Source organism: Aquarana catesbeiana, linkage group LG05, assembly GCF_042186555.1.
Source record: "Aquarana catesbeiana isolate 2022-GZ linkage group LG05, ASM4218655v1, whole genome shotgun sequence".
NCBI classification, from domain to species: Eukaryota; Metazoa; Chordata; class Amphibia; order Anura; family Ranidae; genus Aquarana; species Aquarana catesbeiana.
The window spans coordinates 650702020-650728943 of record NC_133328.1 but is presented as its reverse complement, the minus strand read 5'-3'; the positions used below and the strand labels follow the sequence as shown (position 1 = coordinate 650728943).

The 26924-nt window shown below is 44.8% G+C and overlaps 1 protein-coding gene across 2 annotated transcripts in view; it reads right to left on the bottom strand.

Moving 5' to 3' along the window:
* The window catches only part of LOC141145684 (retinoic acid receptor responder protein 2-like), a 40430-nt gene extending 15965 nt beyond the window's left edge, over positions 1-24465 (bottom strand). The window contains exons 1-4 of one of the 2 annotated variants that reach the window (XM_073632542.1): positions 24314-24465; positions 20011-20223; positions 17890-17994; positions 185-283 (exon numbers count right to left, since the gene is read on the bottom strand). In XM_073632542.1, coding sequence (XP_073488643.1) covers positions 185-283; positions 17890-17994; positions 20011-20193 — 387 coding nt within the window. In that variant the 5' untranslated portion in view covers positions 20194-20223; positions 24314-24465. Of the gene's footprint in view, positions 1-184; positions 284-17889; positions 17995-20010; positions 20224-20340; positions 20360-24313 lie in introns of those variants that run through there. The other variant, XM_073632541.1, reaches the window with a different exon arrangement.
* Positions 24466-26924: the final 2459 nt, after the last annotated feature.

The following is a 26924-nucleotide window of genomic DNA, read 5'->3' as shown; positions in this document are numbered from 1 at the left end:
TCACCGATTGAAGATAGTAGAAAAGAAACATAATTTGGTCACCTATTGAGGGTAGTAGAAAAAAAAACATAATAATATTTAATAAAACAGATGTAAGTGTCCACCTGCTGGATGAAGTGAAAGCTCTGAAACTGGAGCACTGAAACCAGGAAGGACTGATTAGCATTCTTGGTTTGAAACTTACCGCCTTTAGGTTTCGTGTCAGGATGCATTCATCAACCTTAGATATAACAGCGTGAGAGTCGTATTCAAACTTGTAACAACCAAAGCAGTTATAGGTCCTCTGTGGAGACAAAACAATGGGAACACATGATCACCAGGTGAGGTCAGATAGTACTATAAGTCACAACTATCACCAGATGAGGTCAGATAGTGGAGCAGTGTGGAGTAATTCATTCACAAAGTTCAAAGTAGAGCAGTGTGGAGTAATTAATTCACAATGTACAGAATGGAGCAGTGTGGAGCAATTCATTCACAAAGTTCAGTGTGGAGTAATTATTTGACAATGTACAGGGTGAAGCACGGTGGAGTAATTCATTTACAATGTACATGTCAGGATCACTTAAGGGGCTCCTGCTCCTCAATCCCACCATCCGGGTGTTGGCTGTTGCATTCCCCCTGTCTGTGTTTACCTGGAAGGTGATTGATCTGGTCAGTCACCTGATATAAGCAAACCGAACACTCTATCCCTTGCTTGTGATAGAGACAGTATATCTGCATTGTTCCTGATCAAGCCTCCCATTTGTTTGCCCTGCTTTGCTGTCTGGATTACCCTGTGTATGACCCGGATTGGATATTGAACTATTCCCTGAACTCTGCCTGCCTTGTTCTTGGACTGTTATTGGATCAGATATTGGACTATTCCCTGAACTCAGCCTGCCCTTTACCTGGACTGACATAGAACCACGCTATCTGTCTGCTAAACTGCAAGTATCTGTTTGCTTTGTTCAGTTCACGTCTGCCTTGGCGTGGTGGCCAGACACTATAGCATTGTGTATAAGTCCTGGGGGCAACCAAGTACTGGTAGGCCTGCTTGTCTTAAGGGAAAGGGGGCTGCTATAGGTGAAGCACACAGTAGCTAGCTATAGTGTCTGACCACCTGCGTTGGGGTAGACGTGACATTCGTGAAATTATCACAAGCCTTTAACAAAAAAAATTTCTGTCAAGATGGACACTACACAGGCCCGTTTATTTGCTGAGGAAATTTGCAAACTGACACGCGAAGTCCAGGAACTGTCTTTGCGTGTGAGCGCACCTCCAGCAGTAACGCAGGAGCCAGAGCCCAAAGTTGACCGTTTTTCTGGTGACCCCCCTATGTCTTCCAACTATAAAAATAGTTGTATGCTATACTTTAAGCTTAAACCACACTCTCCTAGTTCTGAAGCACAGTGGGTCAGACTGATTATTACATGGTTGCAGGGGGATCCCCAGTCTTGGGCGTTTACTCTCCCCACAGATGACCCAGTCAGAGGGTAAATTGAAGCTTTTTTCAAGGCCTTAGGTTTACTGTATGATGATCCTGATCGTGCCCACTCAGCTGAAACTAACCTTAGGTCATTATTTCAGGATAAACGCACCGCTGAACAATACTGTTCTGATTTACCCCGCTGGGCACCTGACTCGGGGTGGAATGACCCAGCTCTAAGAAGCCAGTTCAGGTTAGGCTTATCAGGGAGGGCCCGGAGGGGAGGAGCCGGATGTGGGCGTCTAGCTGATCTCGGAGCACGCTCTGGGATGCCGGGTCCCTCCTCCCTCCTCGTGTCCAGCGGCGATGCAGTGATGCTAGTAGCGGCGCCTATGGCTTTGATGCGGGCTGCCTGCTCCTAACCGTCCGCTCCTGGGATGCTCCGCGGGACGTGGGTCCCTACACGCTCGCGGCTGCTGCCCCCCCCGACCCCCCCCGCCAGGACAGGTGGCGGATGAGGAAGAGATCAAAGAAGCGCTCCTGGGAAACAGCTGACAAGAGGAGTTGAAGCTCCGGAGATCACAGCCCCTGCCTCCTCCCCACAGAAGCAGCTGGAGAGAAAGCCGACCAGGAAGGAATGGAGGATACTGCTGCTAGCTTCTTTAGGACACAGTAAACACCGGAGAAACCCAGAACATCAACTCTCAGATAAGTATATTGGAGTGAATACAGCTGGAGGGGTAAGTGCTTTACATTAAATTATGCCGGTGGAACTTTTTTGTTTTTATTTTTTTTATTTTACTGATTTTTATTTATATTCATACAAAATACATCACAATATACAGTGTTCATGTTTCATCATAATACTAAGACCACCACTATTAGATGTGTATAGGTAACCTATAAAAAATGCTCCATCATTTTCTCCCATTTTAACCCATATTTCCCTTCTTCCTAACCCCTTATTTTACTCATCTTATTGATACAACATAATCTACATCTTTATCAAATACCTATTCTTTTAAAAGATAAATACCATATTTATACAAAGCATATATACCAGGGGTATTGAGCGTATAAGAATGAGTTTAAGACAGAGAAAAAAAAAAATGCGAATTTCCCCCCCCCTCCCACACCCCCCCCCGGCCACCCCCCCCCCTCCCCTCCCCCCTCCTCCCCCCCTCCTCCCCCCCTCACGCCCACCCCATCCCACCTATCTTTACCCGACTCATACCATCCTATCTATATTAACTTCTATAATCATAAGGACACTGTCTCCGTATTCCCTACAATGAGTATCCCATTTCTTCCAACCAGGGTCTCCAGAGTTTTTTAAATTCTTTCAGGTTCCTTCTCTTTATATATACTGCCTTTTCCTTCCACATTGTTTCAGTCACCGTTTTAATCCACTTATCTTTCCTAGGGGGGGTTCTTGCCTGCCATCTTTGTGCAATTAACTTTCTTGCCTGGAAAAGACATCTCTGAATTATTATAGTTTTGGAGGTTCCTCTATCTGTGCTCTCCCCAACTCCTAGAATACATCATTTCGGATCCATTTTAAGTTCTAAAGAAAAGATCTTATTTAGGGTTTCTATTATCTCTGACCAATACCGGAATAATTTCGGACATTTCCATATCATATGCAACAGGTCCCCCACATCTTGACATCTGGGACAGTTAGCATCTGTCCTCCGCCCAAATTCAAATAACCTTTTTAGGGGTGTAATAAGTCCTATGTAGAAGCATCAGGTGTGAAAACTTCTGGGCAGGTGAGACCGACACCCGGTGTCCCCCCGCTAGTATCTCCCTCCACTGCCCATCTGAAAACACACCCAAGTCCTTTTCCCATTTACCTCTACTTTTAAGTTTTTCCGGAGTCTCTATGCTATTTCTACAAATATGTGGGTATATTTCGGCTATAGACCCGCAGTGACCCCCCTGGTCTCCCAGTTTTTGAAATACAATGGACTCATTCCAGGAGGGTCCCTGACCCCCAAACTGTGTCTTAAGAGCATGTTTAATTTGTGTATAATTATATAGTGACCGATCCGGTATATCAAATTCCTCCTTCAATGACAAGAATGATTTTAAAGAATTCTGATTATATAGTTGGACTAGTTTATTTATTCCTCTTTCTTCCCATAATTTAATTTTCCCTATTACTTGTAGTTCTTGTAGATTCTTATTGTTCCACAAAGGAGTATACTTAGTCCATCCACTCAATCCCTTCAAAGCTTTAATGGATCTCCAAACTTTTGTTATTAATTTGACCGTGGGGGTTTTATGTATAAAGGAGTCCGCCTCCAGTGCCTCTATCACAGTCCTATGGGGGGGCTCCCATGATCATCAACCTCTCATTACTGAGTCCCCTATGAATCGATTTACTCACCAATTGCTGCAGCTGAGCTGCCAAGAAATAACTTCGTGGGTGGGGTACTGCCAACCCCCCTTCCCGCGATGGGAGTTGTAAGGTCTGCAAACTTATCCTAGGGGATCCCCCTTTCCATATGAGGTCTCTAAATATTGTATCTATTTTATTAAACCATTTCCTACTTATCCATATTGGCGAGTTCTGCATTATATACAGCAATTGGGGGAGCCATAGCATTTTAATCAGATTGCATCTCCCCGCTGTTGATAACGGGAGGCCCTTCCATATTTCAGTCTTACTTTTAAATTTCTCTAACAAGGGGGTTAAGTTATTATTTAAGTAATTCTCTGGATCCTTCGTTATTTTAATACCCAAATATTTCGTTATCTCTGTTATTTCCATCCTGATATTATTTAAGGGGGCATCTTCTCTAGCGGGGTCCAGCGGTAATAAATCAGATTTTTCCCAGTTTATGGATAGTCCCCAGATTTTCCCAAACCTCGAGAATATATCCATTACTTGTCTCAGGGATCCCTCAGAGTCTCCCAAGAATATGAGGACATCGTCCGCATATAATGCGATCCGCTCCTCTCTACCTTCCCTCTGGAACCCCTCTATTATTCTATTTTGCCTCACTTTGTAGCTAGTGGCTCCATAGCTAAGGCAAAAATCATGGGAGACAAAGGGCATCCCTGCCTTGAGCCCCTTTCCAGTTTAAACCCCGCCGAGTAATCGTTATTGATTTTTACTTTTGCGTTTGGTTCATTATACAATACTTTAACCCAATTAATGAATGAAGGACCAAAACCATACTCCTTTAATACTCTCCAGATATATTCCCATTCTAAGCTGTCGAATGCTTTTACCACGTCCAACACTAGTACTGCCCTAGAGCCCCTGTTTTCTGTGGGAATCTGTAAGTTCAGAAGAACTCTCCTGATGTTCATACTGGTTGTTCTATGGGGTATGAATCCCGTCTGGTCCGGGTGGACTATTTTATGGATCACTTTCTTTATTCTGGCAGCTAAAACTTTTGCTAAAATGTTTACGTCTGTACAGAGTAATGATATGGGTCTGTATGACCCAGGTTCCAGGGGGTCTTTCCCCTCCTTATGCAGAACAATAATTGTGGCTTCTGTCATTGATGTGGGTAATCTCCCTTTCTCTTTTGCCCAATTAAACACGTCCAGGAGTTCCTGAAATAGTACTTCCCCATACTGCTTATATATCTCGACTGGGAGACCATCTGGACCGGGTGATTTATGATTGGCCATTTCTGTTACCGCCATTTTGATTTCTTTAAACGTCTCGGTAATTACTTCTACTTGAGATGATATCTCGCCTCCCGGGGTCTTAATGGCTGGGGCCATGGATGGGGGGGAGCTGGTCCTGACTATATGAGCCAATATCTTCCCGACTTTTTCCCCTTCTCCATACATAATTTGCTTCTGAAATAACCTTTTATTTTCTACTTTCCTAATTATTATATCTTTATACCTTTGTTGTTTATTCTCCCACACTCTGTTTTTCAGGGGAAGGTTCATTCATATACTCCCTTTCAGCGTCCACTAGTTCCCTCCTGAACCGCTCCTCCCAGTCCCGTGATGTTCTTTTAATTTTTGACACCTTCTGTATGAGTGAACCCCTCAGGTATGCCTTCAGTGCATCCCACATCACCCCCTTCGATGTGGTTCCCGAATTAAGTCTTATAAATTCCTTCAATTCTGCTATTACCACTTCCTGGCTCTCTATTACTTCCAGCCAAGCTGGGTTCATCTTCCATGTTCTATATACTTTCTTGTGTCCCGGGTTTACCGAGACTATAAGCAGGGAATGGTCTGATACTCCTCTGGGTTGATAAACTACTTTATTTATTACTTGTGATGCTAACCCGTTACCTAGAACCAGATCTATCCTTGACAATGAAGCACAGGAACTCGAGTAGCATGAAAACTGTGAGGCCCTTGGGTTCCGTGTTCTCCAGATGTCGGACAGCCCTGCTTCTTGAAGGAATTGTGAAAGTAAAATGTAGCGCGTAGATTGTGCAAAAAGTCTTCGATCAAGAAAACAACTAAAATAAACAAATGTCAACAAATGATAAACATAACAGTGGTAAAACTTATAAGTCTCTCAATATAGGTGAAAAAAGGTCCAGTAAGTGAATAGAAAACCAATGACATGGAATGTCCCACTGAAAATGGTACGTGGATGTAAGACGACAGATGTTATAACACGGGTAAATCAGATCATCCCCAAGCTGTATCTCACAACTGCATGTGACTTAGTAAAGATGGTGTGTAAGAAACTCTTACCAGATACATTGGACTCCCTTGTCAGCGACAGGGAGTCACTCGAGCGGGTTGCCTCTCAGGGCCTGTAAGCGGACATCACAGCTCTGCGAACCTTCTGGGTCAAACTCTGAGTGGATCTCCCGGGGCCGCCAGGTGGGTCCTCCCAAAGGATGACCAAGGTGCGAATCAGAGGGAACAGTGCGTCACGTAAAAAAACTGAAGTGAAGGCTGGTTGGATCTCTCAGTGGATATGTGGAGAAAAAATAAACAGGCTCCACATAGTGTAGATGAGCAAAGTGGGATTTTTATTGCTAAAAAAGCCAGGTAACAATAAAATGTGATCACAGGGTATAAAAACAAAGATGGGCAACAAGAAGGATGCTGGAAGCATGACATTTGTTTATTTCAGTTGTTTTCTTGATCGAAGACTTTTTGCACAATCTACGCGCTACATTTTACTTTCACATGATTCTTTGGTTGTTGTCACCCTGTATGTAGCCGCTCCGCACCATATACTTTTTTAATTTAGCGCAGTGTATACTTTTATTATCTTGAAGGAATTGTCTCATCTGAATTTCCTGTTTTCCTTGACTTTGTTTCCCCAGAGGGAATCTATCTACTTTCCTATCCAAGACTACGTTGAAGTCCCCGACCACTATAACTGGTAACTCAGTCTTGTCAATTATAAATTCCATGAGGCTGTGCAAAGCATCCAGTTTAAAAGGAGGGGGGGTGTAAATATTAGCCAATACATATTCCAAGTTCTCTATTACACAATGCAGGTCCACATACCGCCCTTCTTCGTCTACTCTGCACTGTCTGCAAGTGAACGCTACCCCACTGCCAATCAAAGTCGATACTCCTCTTGAATAGGAGGTATACATAGAGTGGAACTGGTGTTGATATCTTCTGTTCCTCAAGTTACTTTTTGTGTCTTTTGTCAGGTGTGTCTCTTGCAGGCAGGCAATTTCAACCTTAAATGTATCTAAACCATCAAATACTGCTGCCCTTTTAACAGGGGAGCCCAACCCTCTAACATTCCATGACCCAATGTTCAGAACCATGATTTATTATTTATATTTATGGTCAGGAGATCCTGTAGTAGGGGGAGCAAGCAAAGAGAAAAAAAAAAAAAAACCCACCCCTAAACCCCCTCCTCTAAATAAAAAGTGCCCTATCCCTTTGTGTTTCTGAACAACTAAGGTGCTTATCTCTATTAATAAGAGGGGTTTTTCCCCATCACTCAAACTTTTTACTTTAGTATCTTCAAGTCCTAAAATTTTACTCATAATTTACATACCACACGTGTTTATTACGACTGTTTTTATATTTTACTAGTATGCCCTGTGTTACCCTGTAAGGGAGTATACTATTTATTGTGCAACAACATTTCCTTATGATCCTGTGATTCAATCGTGTCCTTTTCTGTATCTTCTTACTATATTCATTACCCTCCCCTTCCCACCTCCCCAACCCCTCTCCCCCCCCCCCCCCCACACCATTCTAGGTCCCCCTTGAAGGCTTTTTTAATGACCGTCACACACTCCTCTACCCTTTCCCTACTTATTCCTTTTTCTCCCCCACTCCCCCCACCCCCCCCACCTTCCCTTACTCCCTTCACCCAAACAAAAACCCATCTCTTATTCTATCTCAACCCTGTGAGTCCCCCCCACCCCACTTATACAAAATTATCGCTTTATTCACATTCCTTCCCCATCTATGTAAATCCTCTCTAATTCAACCCCTGTTTATTTTGGTGACAGTTGATCTTTCTTTTCCTCAAGCCATGCCCGCGCCCTCTCCGGGGACTCGAAGATCTGACTTCTTCCAAGTGCATTTACCCAAGCCTAGCAGGATAAAGAAGAGCGTATGTAATATCAAACATTTGAAGGCTTCGCTTAATTTCCAAAAATTCTACTCTACGCTTCTGCAGTTCGGGTGAAAAATCAGGATACATTGATATCCTGACTTCATTATAGGACAGGTTCCCCCTTTCCCTAGCCCTTCGAAGAAGGGTCACCTTATCCTTATAGTTTAGAATTTTCAGTAACAAGGCTCTTGGGGGGCTTCCCTGAGGGGGAGGTCTAAATGGAACTCGATGTGCTCTTTCGATAGAGAACTGCTGTGAAAATGTCTCTCTTCCAAAAGTTTCAATTAATCATTTTTCCACGAAACCTATCGGGTCTGATCCCTCACTCTTCTCAGGGAGCCCTACTATCCTCACATTGTCTCTCCGAAGTCTGTTTTCCATTTCGTCGAATTTTTCCATGAGCCTTTTTATCTGGTCTTTCTGCGCCTTCATCTCTTGTTTCATTGGGTTCAAGTCATCCTCCATAAAGCTTATTCTCCCTTCTATTTCTGTCACTCTTTCTGCTATTTTCTTAAGCTCTTGGCTTACATGGGATAGTTCTTCCTTAATGTCTTTCATTTGATCTGACATTTCGCTCAGAGATTGTTTACAGGCGTTAATTGCTGTAAGGATTTCTTTAAGAGATGGCTCTCCTTCCGTTATATGAATCTGGGTACCGCTTGTTTCTGTTATTTTCCCCACTGCTCCTGCACCTTTATTTGAGGGATTCTTTATTGTAATACTACTTGTGAGCGTATTCATCTGTCCCTGGCTCTTCCTGTCCGTCGCTGTCTTGCTTTGTACCTGCTGCCCCCCTTTCGTTGGAGTGTGGTCTGTTGCATTGACCAATGCTGCCGTTGCCCCTGCCACCGTTGACACTCCACCCTTGTCTTTTTCTTTTTCTTTCTCTTTGGCTGATCGCAGAGACTGAGACCCCATAGCTTCCAAATTTGCTTGCTCATCTCCCTTCCTTCTTGTCGACATTTTAACCCCTCTGAACACAATTTGTTTTATTTATCGTATTGCAACAATATATGATAAGACCAGGAGTCCAAAAATAAGAAAGTGTCAGATAATGAGGTACTTTTAGGAGTGTTTCAAGTTTCAGAGTTTCAAATGTTTCAACTGCAAGTATCCTGCGATAGTCTTTTCAGTATAATATTATATGAGATGGTACAATGCAATGCAATATGCTACAGCCCCGTTTCAGGTCACCGGCAAGTCCCACAGATTTTATTACCTATTTGAACTTCTTTTCAAAGTAAGGGCATAAGGATGATATTATGAGACATAGCAGCACTTCAAAGTGAGGGCATAAGGATGATATTAAGAGACATAGCGGCACTTCAAAGTGAGGGCATAAGGATGATATTAAGAGACATAGCAGCACTTCAAAGTAGGGACATGGGGCTGGTATTATGAAACATAGCAGCGCTTCCTTCATTCCCACTTTACATTTAATTTCCAATCCCCCCCTCAGGCGACTCACCCCCCAGATGATCGGATATCTCCTCCAGATTCACCGGGTCAAGGCTTCTCAGCAGCTTCGGTGTCTCGATCGACTTTCCTTTCAGTGCCGCTCTCAGCGGTCCCAGCGGTCCCAGCGGTCCTTCCCTGCTGACACCTTGACGTCAGCTCCCACTGAGAGTGTCCTAGCTCGTATTCCCTCAAGAGTATATCGCGGCTTTACATCCGGGTCTCACATGGCTCCAGCGGCACCCGACAAGCGACGGGGATTCCCGAGAATACCCGAAGATGTTGAAGGGGAGAATACCTCAGCTCCCTAGGAGGGAGAGCGCCACTTGGAGGGACAAACGGCAGATGGGCTCACACGTCACCGATCCTCAGCGTCCGCTAGTTCAGGCGACAGGTAGCTGGGAGCAGGCAGCGGGTAACCGATACTCAGCGCTACGGGTGCATTCCTCCGGCCATATACTCCTGGGGTTTACCAAGCCATAGGTGGGGTGGGGAGAGCTCACACACCGCTCCTCACTGACTCACTCCTCCATCCACTTCCGGCCCCGCCTCATGCCGGTGGAACTTTAACATGCATTATATGAGGCTAAGGTAAAGCACAGGCAAATTACCCACGGACAGCAAACTGTATAACTCACCCAAGATTGCCACACTGAGCTCAACCCTCGGGGGGATAACTGTAGGGCCGGGTGGAGAATGTGGGGCCACGGTTAATAGGGCCGCTGGGAGGCCAGATGCCCCCAAAAGGGGGGAGGGAGGGGGGAGGAGGGGGGGGGTAGGGGAGTGGGGAGTGGGGAGAGGGAGGGGGAGGGTAAGGGGGGGGCGAGACCAGTACAAACCTCATTATCTCCCGCTGATTGGTCTAGAAAGGCAGAATAAATGGCCGGAATAAAGTTGGTAACATATAATGTGAGGGGCCTCAACTCGCCCATAAAATGTGCGAACATAATGGGCGAATTGAGATCCAATAAAGCAGAGGTGGTCTTTCTCCAGGAGACGCACCTATACCTGGGGAGAAACCAGAAAATAATTTCTAAGGACTACCCGCTTTGGATATATAGTGACTCCCCGACAAGGGGTGCAAAAGGGGTGGCAATTGGTTTTGCAAGGGAAATGCGTTTCCAGATAGAGGAGAGAATAACTGACCCTGAGGGCCGATATTTGTTCCTGAGGGGCAAACTAAATGGGAAGGAATATACTTTAGCCAATATATATTGCCCAAATACTAACCCAGGAAAATATGCAATTGGAGTCTTATCAAAATTAGAGGGTTTTAGGAGGGGGAGGGTTATTGTGGCAGGAGATTTTAACTTGTGTCTTGAGCCGGGTCGAGATAAGACGTCGCATGTTCGGGGGACTGGGGGTGTATGGTTGAACAAACTCAAGAGAAAACTTCATTACTGTCAGTTAGTAGATGTGTGGAGGATGCATCATCAAAAGATAAGGGACTACACCTACTACTCCCCCGTACATGCGACGTATTTAAGGCTTGATTATTTTTTTGTAGATCATAGGTACTTAGAAGAAGTAGAAAATACAAATATAGGACCCATAACATTTTCAGATCACGCCCCAGTGATGCTACTAATAAAACAAAATATACAAAAACCCCTTGTTAAATAATTGGAGATTAAACGAGGATCTCCTTCATGATAGGAAAATTGATAAGTCAATAAAAGAAGAATTGGAATTTTACTTCAAAACAAATACCTCAAAGGAAACATCACAATCAATAGTCTGGGAGGCCCATAAGGCGTACATTAGAGGGATTATAATAAAGGCGGGAGTGGAGAAAGAAAGAAGACAGGCAAAGAATTTTCGTGTGCTTCAGGAGGAAGTCAAAAAGCTAGAACAGCAGCATAAGGAAACGGGGGAAGGAGGGATTTTGGGAAAACTATATGGAGCTAGAGAGGCCATGAGACAACAGATAAAACTAGAAAACCGAAAGAAGTATAAATTAGTTAAAAAAGAAAGATATATCGCTGGTAACAGACCTGGTCGGCTCCTGGCAAGGGCATTAAGTAAAAAGAAAAATAATAAATACATTGATAAAATAAGGACTAAAACAGGTGAAATTAGATACAAAGATGTAGACATAGCAAAGACCTTTCAAGAATTTTATGGGGAACTTTATTCAATAAACAAAAAGGATACGAGCATAGAGAAAGAACAAAAACAAGAGAAAATTAAAAACTACCTAAAAGAAACTGGAATGCCAAAAATAACCAAAGAGGAGAGAACATCCTTGGAGGTCCCCATTACAGAGTCCGAAGTAAGGAAGGCCATCAAGGAGACTCAATTAGGCAAGAGTCCAGGTCCAGACAGGCTGACAGCACTATACTACAAAAAATATCAAGATTACTTAGTACCAAAACTATGTGCTTATATGAATGAGATAGGAGAGAAAGGGGAAATGAGCAGAGATACACTAGCAGCTAACATAGCGATTATACACAAGGAAGGAAAAGATGATACACTATGCTCTAGTTTTAGGCCCATATCCTTATTAAACATTGACACAAAACTATTCGCAAAAATAATTGCGGGTAGAATAAAGCAAACAATTAAAAAGATCATCCACCCTGATCAAGTTGGGTTCATACCAGGCAGACAGGGAAGGGATAATAGCATCAAAACCCTTTTGATAACCCAGGAAATTAAAAAGAGTGGAGTCCCAGGGCTACTGCTGTCAATAGACGCTGAAAAAGCGTTTGACAGAGTAGACTGGGACTTCATGACAGAGACACTCAAAGAAGTGGGCTATGGGGAGAAGATCTGTAGTTGGATAGGGGCGTTGTATACAAAAACCGTCAGCGAGAGTTAAAATAAATTGGACATTATCTGAGTCCTTTTATATGTATAATGGAACAAGACAGGGGTGCCCAATTTCTCCAGTGCTTTTCCTGCTAGCACTAGAACCCCTCCTTATTAGGATCAGACAGAACCCAGACATTAGAGGAGTAAACATAGGTGGAACAGAGTACAAGCTCGCTGCCTTTGCGGATGATATTCTGCTCTATATAACACATCCAAGAATCTCCCTCCCGAACGCCATGGCCACCCTAAAAGAATATGGGAAGCTGTCCAACTTTAAAGTAAATACCACCAAATCTGAAGTGTTAGACATAAACCCCAATAAGATGAGAGATTCCGCATATCAAAAACACTTTCCTTTTGCGTGGGGGGAAAGAAGTTTTAAATTATCTAGGAGTTAAAATTACAACATCTATAGAAAAGCTATTTCAGGCGAATTTCATGCCGCTTATGAATGAGGTAAAATCAGAATTAAATAGAATACAGCAGGGACAATTGTCGTGGGCGGGAAGAATTAATATATTTAAAATGGTCTTATTACCAAAAATAACATATAAAATGCAAATGCTTCCAATCACACTTCCATCTGCATATCTCAAAAGATTACATTCAATGTTATTAGGGTTTATATAGAAAGGGAAAACACCACGTTTAAAATATACTCAATTAATAAACACTAAAAGTAAAGGGGGATGGGGAGCACCAGATATCCGTAAATATTACGAAGCCATTGCACTTGCGAGAGTGGTAGACTGGGTTAAAAATAAAGAAAAACAATAGGTAGAAATCAAAAATAAAACTAGTAATTTAAAACTGCACAAAATAATATGGAGTTCACCAAAATTAAGAAAATATAATATTGAAATACACGAAATCACTAGGCATGAACATGGGATGTAATACATAAAAGGGAACACTGGCAGTACAATTCACTGTTAATGTCACTAAAAGATGTGGAATACTTCCCACCGGGGAAGGAGGAGTGGTTTGGTAAATGGCTCCTAGATGAGAATATACAACTGAAGGACGTAATGGACCGGGGTAGAATATGCCCAATACAAGAGCTTAAGAATAGAAGAGATAAGATAATTATTAACCCATGGCGTTATAGTCAATTAAAACATTTTGTTGAATCTTTACCTCATCCAATTAGAACAATAAAAAACCTACTTCCATTAGAGAAATTATGTATGGATAAAGACGAAAAAGGTGGTTTTTCCCGGATATATAAAATACTGGTAGAGCTGAGGAGGTCAGATACTATGGCCTTCATAGGAAAATGGGAGAAGGAGTTAGGAAAAACACTATCAGAGACAGAAGTTGCTATGATATTGAAGAGACTCCCGGTCACATCTGTTAATAGTAAACTGTTAGAGCTAAATTATAAATGCCTGACAAGAATGTACATGACGCACGATAAGATGCATAAAATCAATGGGGGGGGGATCCCAGCTTTGTTGGAGGGGATGTAATGAAATTGGGACGATGGCCCATATGTGGTGGGCGTGACCCGAAATAGGAATCTTCTGGGAAGAGATTAAAAAATATATTAAAGAGATAACAAACTTTGATTTACCAAAAGATCCTAGAATGTTTCTATTTCATCTGAGTGATATGCCCACTAAAACCTATCTCAGAACACTTCTGCCACATTTCATAGACGCAGCTAAAAGTCTCATTGCTAAAAACTGGAAAAGAAAAGAAAGACCAACCATGAGGGAATGGATTAATAAAATAAATGAGATACAGGAACTAGAGTACTTAAGGTTCAGTGAAGGGATAAAAATGGAGGCCAACAAGATAAAGTGGGGACTGTGGGAAAAATTTAAAAAATCCATCAGAGCGGTTGAGATGTGGACAACTTGAGTAAAAGAGAGGGTAGATGGGGTGGCCAGGGGGGGGAGGTAAATGGGAAACTAGAGAGGAAGAGTGGGGAGGGAGGAGGTACGGTCTCGGGAAGGGGGAGGAGGGGAGGGGGGAAGGGGGGGATAGCTAGGAAGAAATTAATGGTAAACAGTCGAATCATAGGGGGGTTGGTTATTTTCTGTGTAATAAAATGACTTAATCAATGTAACAGACTTAAAGCCACAATGATGTGATGATAAAAGGGAAGTATTTTTGAATATTGCCTATTTGAAACACCTATTCCCATGGTTAATCTTCTCGCTGACGTGGCAAAAAAAAAAAGGTTAGGCTAATCAGACTCCACCAAAGACTCCATAGTTCACTACCCTGAACCAAAGTCCTTGAATGAAGCCTTGCAAGTAGCCATCCGTACAGACAGGCATTTACGGGAAAGGCGTACAGGGAGGTTTGTTACTTTGCCCCCTAGTATGCTGCCCACCTCTTCTTCTTTTCCAGAGCCCTCTCAGCCTCTCCAGGAGGATGAGCCCATGCAAATTGGCGCTACCCATTTATCCTCTGGGGAAAAGGCTAGAATGAGATGTCAGGTACTCTGCTTATACTGTGGCAACCACGGCCACTTTGTCGCTAGCTGTCCTAATAAACCGAGAAACGCCAAGAGTCTAGTGCGGGTGGGGTCTGCTTCTATAGACTATACTGTGTCAGTTTCCCTCGCAGATAAACTATTTGTTCCTGCACAACTTAGTTCTGATTGATCTGATCAGTCACCTGATATAAGCAAACCGAACACTCTATCCCTTGCTTGTGATAGAGACAGAGTTACCCGCTTTGTTCCTGATCAAGCCTCCCATTTGTCTGCCCTGCTTTGCTATCTGGATTTCCCTGTGTATGACCTGGATCAGATATTGGACTATTCCCTGAACTCAGCCTGCTCTTTACCTGGACTGTCATAGAACCACGCTATCTGTCTGCTAAACTGCAAGTATCTGTTTGCTTCGCTTAGTTTGTGTCTGCCTTGGCATGGTGACCAGGCACTATAGCATTGTGTATAAGTCCTGGGGGCAACCAAGTACCGGTAGGCCTGCTTGTCTTAAGGGAAAGGGGGCTGCTATAGGTGAAACACACCGTAGCTAGCTATAGTGTCTGACCACCTGCATTGAGGTAGACGTGACATTTGTGACAGTACAGAGTGTAACAGAGTTGAGTAATTCATTCACAATGTACAGAGTGGAGCAGTGTGGAGCCATTCATTCTCATTGTACAGAGTGGAGCAGTGTGGAGTAATTCATTCACAAAGTACAGAGTGGAGCCGTGTGGAGTAATTCATTCACAATGTACAGAGTGGAGCAGTGTGGAGTAATTCATTCACAAAGTACAGAGTGGAGCAGTGTGGAGTAATTCATTCACAATGTACAGAGTGGAGCAGTGTGGAGTAATTCATTCACAATGTACAGAGTTGAGCAGTGTGGAGTAATTCATTCACAATGTACAGAGTGGAACAGTGTGGAGTAATTCATTCACAATGTACAGAGTGGAGCAGTGTGGAGCCATTCATTCTCATTGTACAGAGTGGAGCAGTGTGGAGTAATTCATTCACAATGTACAGAGTGGAGCATTGTGGAGTAATTCATTCACAAAGTACAGAGTGGAGCAGTGTGGAGTAATTCATTCACAATGTACAGAGTGGAGCAGTGTGGAGTAAGTAATTCACAATGTACAGAGTGGAGCAGTGTGGAGTAAGTAATTCACAATGTACAGAGTGGAGCAGTGTGGAGTAATTCATTCACAAAGTACAGAGTGGAGCAGTGTGGGGTAAGTAATTCACAATGTACAGAGTGGAGCAGTGTGGAGTAAGTAATTCACAATGTACAGAGTGGAGCAGTGTGGAGTAAGTAATTCACAATGTACAGAGTGGAGCAGTGTGGAGTAAGTAATTCACAATGTACAGAGTGGAGCAGTGTGGAGTAATTCATTCACAATATACAGAGTGGAGCAGTGTGGAGTAATTCATTCACAATGTACAGAGTGGAGCAGTGTGGAGTAATTCATTCACAATGTACAGAGTGGGGCAGTGTGGAGTAACTTATTCACAATGTACAGAGTGGTGCAGTGTGGAGTAACTCATTAACAATGTACAGAGTGGAGCAGTGTGGAGTAACTCATTCACAATGTACAGAGTGGAGCAGTGTGGAGTAACTCATTCACAATGTACAGAGTGGAGTAACTCATTCACAAAGTACAGAGTGGAGCAGTGTGGAGTAATTCATTCACAATGTACAGAGTGGAGCAGTGTGGAGTAATTCATTCACAATGTACAGAGTGGCGCAGTGTGGAGTAACTCATTCACAATGTACAGAGTGGAGCAGTGTGGAGTAAATCATTCACAATGTACAGAGTGGAGCAGTGTGGAGTAACTCATTCACAATGTACAGAGTGGTGCAGTGTGGAGTAATTCATTCACAATGTACAGAGTGGAGCAGTGTGGAGCCATTCATTCTCATTGTACAGAGTGGAGCAGTGTGGAGTAATTCATTCACAAAGTACAGAGTGGAGCCGTGTGGAGTAATTCATTCTCATTGTACAGAGTGGAGCAGTGTGGAGTAATTCATTCACAAAGTACAGAGTGGAGCCGTGTGGAGTAATTCATTCACAATGTACAGAGTGGAGCAGTGTGGAGTAATTCATTCACAAAGTACAGAGTGGAGCAGTGTGGAGTAATTCATTCACAAGGTACAGAGTGGAGCAGTGTGGAGTAATTCATTCACAATGTACAGAGTGGAACAGTGTGGAGTAATTAATTCACAAAGTACAGAGTGGAGCAGTGTGGAGTAATTCATTCACAATGTACAGAGTGGAGCAGTGTGGAGTAATTCATTCACAATGTACAGAGTGGAGCAGTGTGGAGTAATTCATTCACAATGTACAGAGTGGAGCAGTGTGGAGTAATTCATTCACAATGTACAGAGTGGGGCAGTGTGGAGTAACTTATTCACAATGTACAGAGTGGAGCAGTGTGGAGTAATTCATTCACAATGTACAGAGTGGAGCAGTGTGGAGTAATTCATTCACAAAGTACAGAGTGGAGCAGTGTGGAGTAATTCATTCACAATGTACAGAGTGGAGCAGTGTGGAGTAATTCATTCACAATGTACAGAGTGGAGCAGTGTGGAGTAATTCATTCACAATGTACAGAGTGGGGCAGTGTGGAGTAACTTATTCACAATGTACAGAGTGGGGCAGTGTGGAGTAACTTATTCACAATGTACAGAGTGGTGCAGTGTGGAGTAACTCATTAACAATGTACAGAGTGGAGCAGTGTGGAGTAACTCATTAACAATGTACAGAGTGGAGCAGTGTGGAGTAACTCATTCACAATGTACAGAGTGGAACAATGTGGAGTAACTCATTCACAATGTACAGAGTGGAGCAGTGTGGAGTAATTCATTCACAATGTACAGAGTGGAGCAGTGTGGAGTAATTCATTCACAATGTACAGAGTGGAGCAGTGGGGAGTAATTCATTCACAATGTACAGAGTGGAGCAGTGTGGAGTAACTCATTCACAATGTACAGAGTGGAGCAGTGTGGAGTAATTCATTCACAATGTACAGAGTGGAGCAGTGTGGAGTAACTCATTCACAATGTACAGAGTGGAGCAGTGGGGAGTAATTCATTCACAATGTACAGAGTGGAGCAGTGTGGAGTGTGCCATACATGATGTACAGGTTGAAGCAATATAAAAAAGAGGCACCTGAGCTCCGCCCCTCTATACCTCACCCTGGTATATAACTCACCAATCACCAGGCTTGTCAGACACTTACTGGATTTTTTACAGCCTTGCAGTCCGGTTTGCTCCAGTCATGTTTGTGGCATGACGTCTGTTTCACCAGAAACTCCACATTGACGAATATCCCGGAATTGTACACCTGCAAGAAGATGAAGACAGTGAAGGGGCGGGGTTACATTTGCTGTTATGCTCCGCCCATAACACTTCCGTGAGAAAACAATCCGCAATTGTGGGGAGGAGTTCTCACTTTTAATTTGTTTTAATGTATAAATAATCCACATGTACTTCCTGGGGGCTGCTGTCTGTAGAGTAGCGGGGTGCACACTTGTTACCCTCAGCCATACAAATAGCAGCCGCATGTCTTGTGTGTCGGCATCAGGCCGGGAATCACTCAGATTTTATTTTAATATAAAAAACTGAATGAAGCCCAACTGAACTTTCACTTTAAATCATCTGAATCATTCCAGGAGCATCAAAGCAAAAGGTGTGCTGATTGGAGAGTTCTAGCTCTGACTCAGCGGGGTGGAGGGTCAGACCTCTGCAGAGAGACCCCTACTTCCACATAGACAGCAGGGGGTCCTTCTTTGGGCATTGCCTGATCCCACTGGCCCAATGACGTGGCAGCTTCTCAGCTAGTCTCTGACAGTACTTCCAATGGTACCTTCAGGATCCTTACCAGGGCTTCCAATGTACTTCCAGAATTTCTTCCACTCCTTCCAGAATTCCTGCCTGTATTTTCATCAGTACTTCTGAAATTCCTGCCAGGACTTATGATGATACTTCCACGAGTTCCAGGAAATTATGCCTGGCGTGTCCTGTGATCAAAAGAGTATTCCTTATGCCCCAACCATTAAACTGGCCAGTGCTGGGTCTTCTCACCAGCTACTCCTTGTTACAAAGAGCTATAAAACTTACCTGTCAGATTGCCTGACCATTGCTGACCCATATTTTATGGACTACCCTCTTGATTGCTGCTTGCCTTGACCCCTGCCTGGACCTGACTACACTCTTGATTGTTGACTGCCCTGACCCTTGCTTGGACCTGACTACTCTCTTGATTGCTATCTCCCTCAACCCTTGCCTGGACCTGACTACTCTCTTGATTGCTGCCTCCTTTAACCTCTGTCTGGATCTGGCTACTTTTTCAATTGTTGCCTGCCCTAACCCAGGCATGGACCTTATTAAACTTTTGATTGTTGCCTCCTTTAACCCCTGTCTGGATCTGACCACTCTCTTCATTGTTGCCTGCCCTGACCCAGGCATGGACCTTATCACTCTCTTGATTGCTGCCTCCTTTAACCCCTGTCTGCATCTGACCACTCTCTTGATTGTTGCCTGTCCTGACCCAGGCATGGACCTTACTCTTCTCTTGATTGCTGCCTATCTAAACCCCTGCCTAGACCTGACTACTCTCTTGATTGTTGCCTCCCTCAACCCCTGCCTGGACCTAACTACACTCTTGATTGTTGCCTGCCCTGACCCATGCATGGACCTTATTACTCTCTTGATTGCTGCATGTCTGAACCCCTGCCTAGACTTGACTACTCTCTTGATTGCTGCCTGCCTTGTTCCCTGCCTGGACCTGACTACTTTCCTGTCTGCCTCCTAGTGTACAGTCTCCACACTGTATCCATCCTTGCTATCCCCTTTGTGGAGTGATCCTGAGGGCCAAAACCTGGTGACAGTTACAGCAAATCAGACCCATCTCTGACCCATCTCCACCTCCAAAAGTTCTAGTGAAGACCAACTGTCACTTACATCCCGCACCTTGGATGATCCTGTGTCACCTGCCAGGGGGCCACCTTAATACAGCAGTAAGACATTCAACATATTTGGTTTTGATGCATCTGGAATGTATTTAGCTTTCAACTGAAAGTCCAATTGGGCTTTAAAAATAACCATCTCCTCCCGAGGTACTGAGTGTTTTCTGGAGGGGCCCTATGGACAATGTGAATCAGAGCTGCAACATTTCCCAGTTACAAATAATTTTTGTAAATTCTGTGATTAATATTTTATAGAGGGCACCAGAGCCATTTACGTGATCAATATTGGAATTCCAATGATCAGCACTGACTATAAATATCGGTCCTTTAACTACTGTTATGGCGGGGGGAATAATCTGAACATTAATACTCTGAGCTCCCCCAGCTCTCACCTGCTTTGCCTTCACTATGGACGTCATCCTGTATGCGCTCTGTATATCTCTCTGATGAAACTTCTCCATCACCAGTCGGACCACCTTGTTCTGGATCTCGGACAGTTCCTCTGCCGGGACATCTGCCTGGACTCTGAGGACCAGCAGAGCGCTGACCAGTCCCCATCCTGCGACCAGTTTCATGGTGGTCTTTTTTGGAGTGGAGCTTAAAACCTGATAATGAAAGTTAAAATGTCACATTGGTCACAGATGGAAGGGATACTAATCTGAGAGCTTGTTATACTTTCCAGCAAATGCTGAAACGGTGCCGATATCAGAAAAAAATCATACCATATCCTGAGTCTTCTGTGATCCAATACACCCCGCCGCTGTCCCAGCTTCCTGTATCAGAAATCACATGATAGGTGTGAATCTGGGAGAAGCTTCGCGGTTCCGACACTTGTATAGGTTTTTCATTTGTGAGAAAGAAGGAGGAGCCTGCAGGGGGCGTGTAACCCGGCGCTTCCAAGGGGTGTGTTTTTTGTATATGTTTTTTGATGACTTTGATATACTGTGGATTAATTTGTTTGCGTTTCTCTGTCTGTAAAACTGTATATTCTAATGTAAGTTAATTGCACTGTTTAATGTATAACCAAAAAAACTGCGCTGGCAATAGAAAATTGTGTGATAAAAATACAAACGTATCAAACCAAATGAGGATCCAAATGTGTAAAAAGAATTTGAAAATGAAATCAATAAAATATTATATAAAGGAAAAAGGTAGGGTAGGATATATACCTAACACACCACACTATGCATATAATAAAACATGCATGAAAACATGACTCACAATAGCATATATAAAGTGTATATAGCATACATGTGCAGCAGTAAAGTGAAAAGGGTATGCCTATCACTGCACAGAGACCAAAAACTTTAATATGAGTGTAAGTGCTCTCCTATTTTTACAAACACCAATAGAGATGACACTGATGGGATCTCATAAGTAGATGCTGCATGGATTAGCAAGAAAAAGTCACCAATAACAAAAGGTTGCAAACTAGAGGTATTAAGTTGGATGGAAAACTTCCATAGCAGAAAACAGTAAGCAGACTCCCAGCCAACCACTCCGTATAGTATGCAGAGCAAGCGGTGAACTGATGCTGGAAAAACCCGGAAGGAACCCTTGGAGGACCTCAGAAGCTCACGTTCCGCACAAAAAAGGGAGAAAAGAAAAGGTATATGGTGTAAAACCTTATGGTACCAAGGGTCACCTGCGCATATTATGCGCTACTCACGGGACCACGATGTAAACCAGGCAATCAGATGCTAGGTCGATTCGCCGCTGACCAGCGTGCGTTCCACCCGCTCCAGGAAGTGATGTCACTGGTCACTGGTTCCTAGTATAGCGTAGGCAGGATGTTGCGTCGACGCGTTTCGCCCCTCCCCCAGGGCGTTATCAAAGACAATTGCACTGTTTAGCTGTGATTGCCCTGCTGAGGTGGTACTTCCTGCAAATAAGGGTTAAATCTTGTCAGACACTGAATGGGGTTGCCAAGCTGTTGTATCTCTTCATACGAGACAATATCTAGTTCCCTCTTGGCACCCCGGGCTTCTTACAGACCCGGTTTTTGGTCTTACTACATCTAGCTCTGTCTCTCAACAAACGTCCCCTGAGGAAGCCCTAGTGGGCGAAACATGTCGGGATGTCACTGCTGAAAGACCTTTGTTCATCTGTCAACTAGATGTATATCCATATCTGCGTAATGTCTGTTTAAGCCAACATTTCTACTGTTTTAATATATTTGTCTATTTTCTATGTAATCAGTTTTGACTATTTTTATACTGTTGGTGTATTACCAGTCTATTTCATATATCAGGCACCCATAAAATCCCACCAAATTCTCTCCCTTTATACATATCTACTATTCAGGGATGTTGTTGCCTTCGCCCTGACGCTGTCACCCATCCATATTAATTACTAAGGGTTAACTCTGCTGGCCAGGTTTTCCCGGGCTTTTTGGGGGAAGTACCACCCTCTCCTGGGGCAAACACATAAAAACGGAGGAAACCACCTCTTGGGGGCACTACAGTAGGTAAGGCGACTGAAGGTACAGTTCCAGGTCTCCCCACCTAAAGTGAAAGTCCACCTTTACACAAAATCTGAAAGGTGAACTTACACTGGACCCCCTCCCCATCGCACCCGGTCCCGCTAACCTGGAGTACGGCGATCGCCCGTTCTGATAGATCGTACAGCCGCTTTACCGATCGAGGGATTTGAAATCCCTGCTGCTTTCTCTCCTCTTCACCCTTGGTGACAAGCCGGGCTATGCGGGTTCTGATTGGACGGCGCCGCTCAATTAGAATGCTCCTATACGTACCTCCTGATGAGGTACGTTTAGGAGATTACACTGAGGGGATTTCTAAGCCCTGGACCGGCGAGGCGGCTATACGAGGGCTCATAGCGGGAGATTGCCGGGGTCCAGGTCAGCAGGACCGTGGGGGGGGAGGGATAAGGAGGGGGTCCAGTGTAAGTTCACCTTACAGATTTTTCTGTAAATGTGAACTTACCCTTTAAGGAACAAAATGCTGCTAAAGATGTGAAATACTTCTTGCACTTAACCACCCCCTGTGGGAACCCAGCTGGGGTTGCAGGTATAAGGACTTATGCCACTGCTAAATGGTCTTTGGAACTTTCTCACCTTTTAGAAGGTATGACCACCTCACAGGCATTCAGTGACACCAGGAGAACAGCTATCCCCCCCCCCTAGCTCCCAACTGCACATGCGTGAAGCGCGCTGCACTTTCTAATTGGCCTGGTGGCAGGGGCTGGAGGAGGGGGGGCCGAACTTCTGAGAGATGGCTCTGCGGCGCTGTCTCCAGAAGTGGGGAAGGGGGACCTGTCAAAAACAGGTACCCGTTCCCCCCCGCCCCTGAAGGGTGCCACCAGAGGGGGGGAGGGGAGGAGGAGACAGATAAGTCACTTTTGAGTGGAACTCCGCTTTAAAGGGGTGCAATGCATGTTGGGCATATCACAAATAACAAGGCTTAATAAGGGGATAATATGTGATAGAGAAGATGCAATACAATTATGTTATGTGCAGTTAAAATATTCAGAGGAGGATATGTTGCCGTTCCCAATGACTACAGTACTAGGTTTGAGTGCATAAACAGCCAGCCAGTCAGGAAGTGGTGACTTGGCATAGGTAACGAAGGTCCAGGTAGAGATTGAGCTTTTGTGTGTAGATTCCCTCATGATCAGAACCAAAGACTGGGCCCATCCTAAGTATCACACCTGGGAGTTGTGGAAGATGGCCCCAGGAGAAGAGTATTGCCCTGTACATACGATAGGATTTTCTGACAACAAATGTTGGATGTGAGCTTGTTGTCGGAAAGTCCGACCGTGTGTAGGCTCCATAGAACATTTGTTGTCAGAATTGCCATCTTGTTAAAGCCCACTTGTGTAGCCGGTGTCCACTCCCCCCCCCCTTCCCCAGAGGACCCCTTGAGGCCCTCGCTGGCTGTATGATATCCTTGTTTTTTTTTTATTTTTTGATCTCCTAACTGACTCCTGGATGATGCTGAGAACAACACGGAACAGTCATTCCTCAGTTTTCCTGATTGGGTGAAGATCGGTATCGTGCAGCCTGGAAGACTGAGGACATCTTGTGGTGAAGGAGAGGTACTGTGGGGGGCAGCTCTGAATTAATGGTGGGTAATGAAGCCAGGAAATAGGTCTTTAGCTAAACCATAGTTCTCTGTGAATCCTTTCCCATGTATTAAATGTTTATTTTTTAAATATTGTATATAAAAACACAGATTGTATATACCCATTTATACATTTATATACCTTAAAATAACATTGAGGATAAGTCATGCAGTTATGTGATGGACTTAGAAATGTCTAGATATGGAACGCAGAGTGAAGGTTCTCGGCTCCCTTAGTAAATCCGCCTCCATGAATCCTTCCTTATCTTTTATAGTAATTCTCTACTAATCTGTATCATTCCGGGTTGCAGTTCGTATTGTTCGTGTCTCTCAGAGGAGAGGAAGTCCCCTTTATAGGAGAATATCGGGGTGTGCTGGACTCACATTCTGTATATCTATCGTGTTATACAAGTCAGACTTTCACTTTCATTTCCTGAGACACATATGAGTCCACCATGTATTATATACAGTACAACACACAGTATATAGAATATATAATACATATGTGTGTCTGGTCTGTATATAGAATATATAATACATACGTGTGTCTGGTCTGTATATAGAATATATAATACATATGTGTGTCTGGTCTGTATATAGAATATATAATACATACGTGTGTCTGGTCTGTGCGCTGCGGTTGGGTTGCAGGGGGTCCGTCGGATCTCTGGAGGGTTCTCGGAATGACAGCGGAGGAGAAAAACAGGGAAGAGGAGGAGAGGCAGAGGAAGTGCGGGGCCGGCCCAGAGAGGGAAGGGGGGACAGTTAACCCCCCAGAACCATCTCAGGATTTGGCCTCCAGCAGAGGAGTGGGGGCATCTGGGAGGGGGAATCTTTGGGGTGAGGGGCATCTGGGAGGGGGGAAGATTTGAAAGCTTTTGAGCAAATTTATGGAACTTTAGAGAATAACGCAATACATTAATAATATATTTTACAACTACAGACCATAACAACCCACAACAAGCAACAGTCTGTCCCCCTCCCCCAGAACCCAACCCCCTCTATAGATTGGAGGAGGGGCACACTGTACAGGGACAATGATACCCCCATAGATTGGAGGAGGGGCGCACTGTATAGGGACAATGGTACCCCCATAGATTGGAGGAGGGGCGCACTGTACAGGGACAATGGTACCCCCATAGATTGGAGGAGGGGCACACTGTACAGGGACAATGGTACCCCCATAGATTGGAGGAGGGGCGCACTGTACAGGGACAATGGTACCCCCATAGATTGGAGGAGGGGCACACTGTACAGGGACAATGGTACCCTCATAGATTGGAGGAGGGGCACACTGTACAGGGACAATGGTACCCCTATAGATTGGAGGAGGGGCGCACTGTACAGGGACAATGATACCCCCATAGATTGGAGGAGGGGCGCACTGTACAGGGACAATGATACCCCCATAGATTGGAGGAGGGGCGCACTGTACAGGGACAATGGTACCCCCATAGATTGGAGGAGGGGCGCACTGTACAGGGACAATGGTACCCCCATAGATTGGAGGAGGGGCGCACTGTACAGGGACAATGGTACCCCCATAGATTGGAGGAGGGGCGCACTGTACAGGGACAATGGTACTCCCATAGATTGGAGGAGGGGCACACTGTACAGGGACAATGGTACCCCCATAGATTGGAGGAGGGGCACACTGTACAGGGACAATGGTACCCCCATAGATTGGAGGAGGGGCGCACTGTACAGGGACAATGGTACCCCCATAGATTGGAGGAGGGGCACACTGTACAGAGACAATGGTACCCCCATAGATTGGAGGAGGGGCGCACTGTACAGAGACAATGGTACCCCCATAGATTGGAGGAGGGGCGCACAGTACAGGGACAGTGGTATCCCCATAGATTGGAGGAGGGGCACACTGTACAGGGACAATGGTACCCCCATAGATTGGAGGAGGAGCACACTATACAGGGACAATGGTACCCCATAGATTGGAGGAGGGGCACACTGTACAGGGACAATGGTACCCCCATAGATTGGAGGAGGGACGCACTGTACAGGGACAATGGTACCCCCATAGATTGGAGGAGGGCGCACTGTACAGGGACAATGATACCCCCATAGATTGGAGGAGGGGCGCACTGTACAGGGACAATGGTACCCCCATAGATTGGAGGAGGGGCACACTGTACAGGGACAATGGTACCCCCATAGATTGGAGGAGGGGCACACTGTACAGGGACAATGGTACCCCCATAGATTGGAGGAGGAGCGCACTGTACAGGGACAATGGTACTCCCATAGATTGGAGGAGGGGCACACTGTACAGACAATGGTATTCCCATCCTGACACCCCCCCCGTCGGTCAGTCGGTAGGGTGGTCCACGCAAACCCCCACCCCTCTCTGTCACTTGCTCCCTCCTTGGCGGCCAATACGGTTGCTTCTCCTCTCTGCCTATTGGGTCTCACCCACTTCCTTGTTGGCTGGGAGGAGAATTAGGAAGACAATATCGAATATTAATTTGCTATTGTAACACAAGTGGGCGGGTTTGGGGTGCAGTGCTCTGCGCCCCAAACCCACCCTTTTTTAAGCCTCTGGCTCTAATCTCGTGCTTCGAAAAAAGAACCCATTGGAATCCATGTGTTCAGTGCCCTGCATGAAGATTAGGGGGCTGGACTCATGGATTAGGGGAGCTTTGTCCTTGCACCCCTAATGGACGGGCCGCCACTGGTACTTCCTTAAATATGGCACACTGTATACAGAAGGGTGCGAGAGATGTTGATACAGCACAGGGGACCAGTGATAGGTCCTGGTGAGATAATTCCATCCGCCAACAACTGGACTGTGAGCAGTCCCACGAAGTTAAAAGTCTCTCCTCCATCCAGGAAAGGTACTGGTCGCAGTATGAAGCATGGGTGCTGTTTTTGGGGGAACAACTGCACAAGGAATTGACAGCTGAGTTAAGCAGGCTGGGTGGAGATGCAGTTGGACGAGAGCTAAAGAGCCCTCTGCAGGTATATAGCACAAGTGTGCCCATGGACAGTGGATGACAGCTTGACAGAAGGCTTTGGCGATGGCAGCCTGGGGCTTTTGTACTGAAGGCTGTCCAAGGACCTTGACTTTCAGTGTGATCTGGAATGGCGTTTGGAGGAAATTATGGAGTACAGAGACCAGAGGCTGAACGTCTCTGAAGTGCTCTGGGCACAGGAAGTTTTGGAGATTCTTGCTATTCAGGAATGGGATCTGGAGATCGCCTACAGACGGC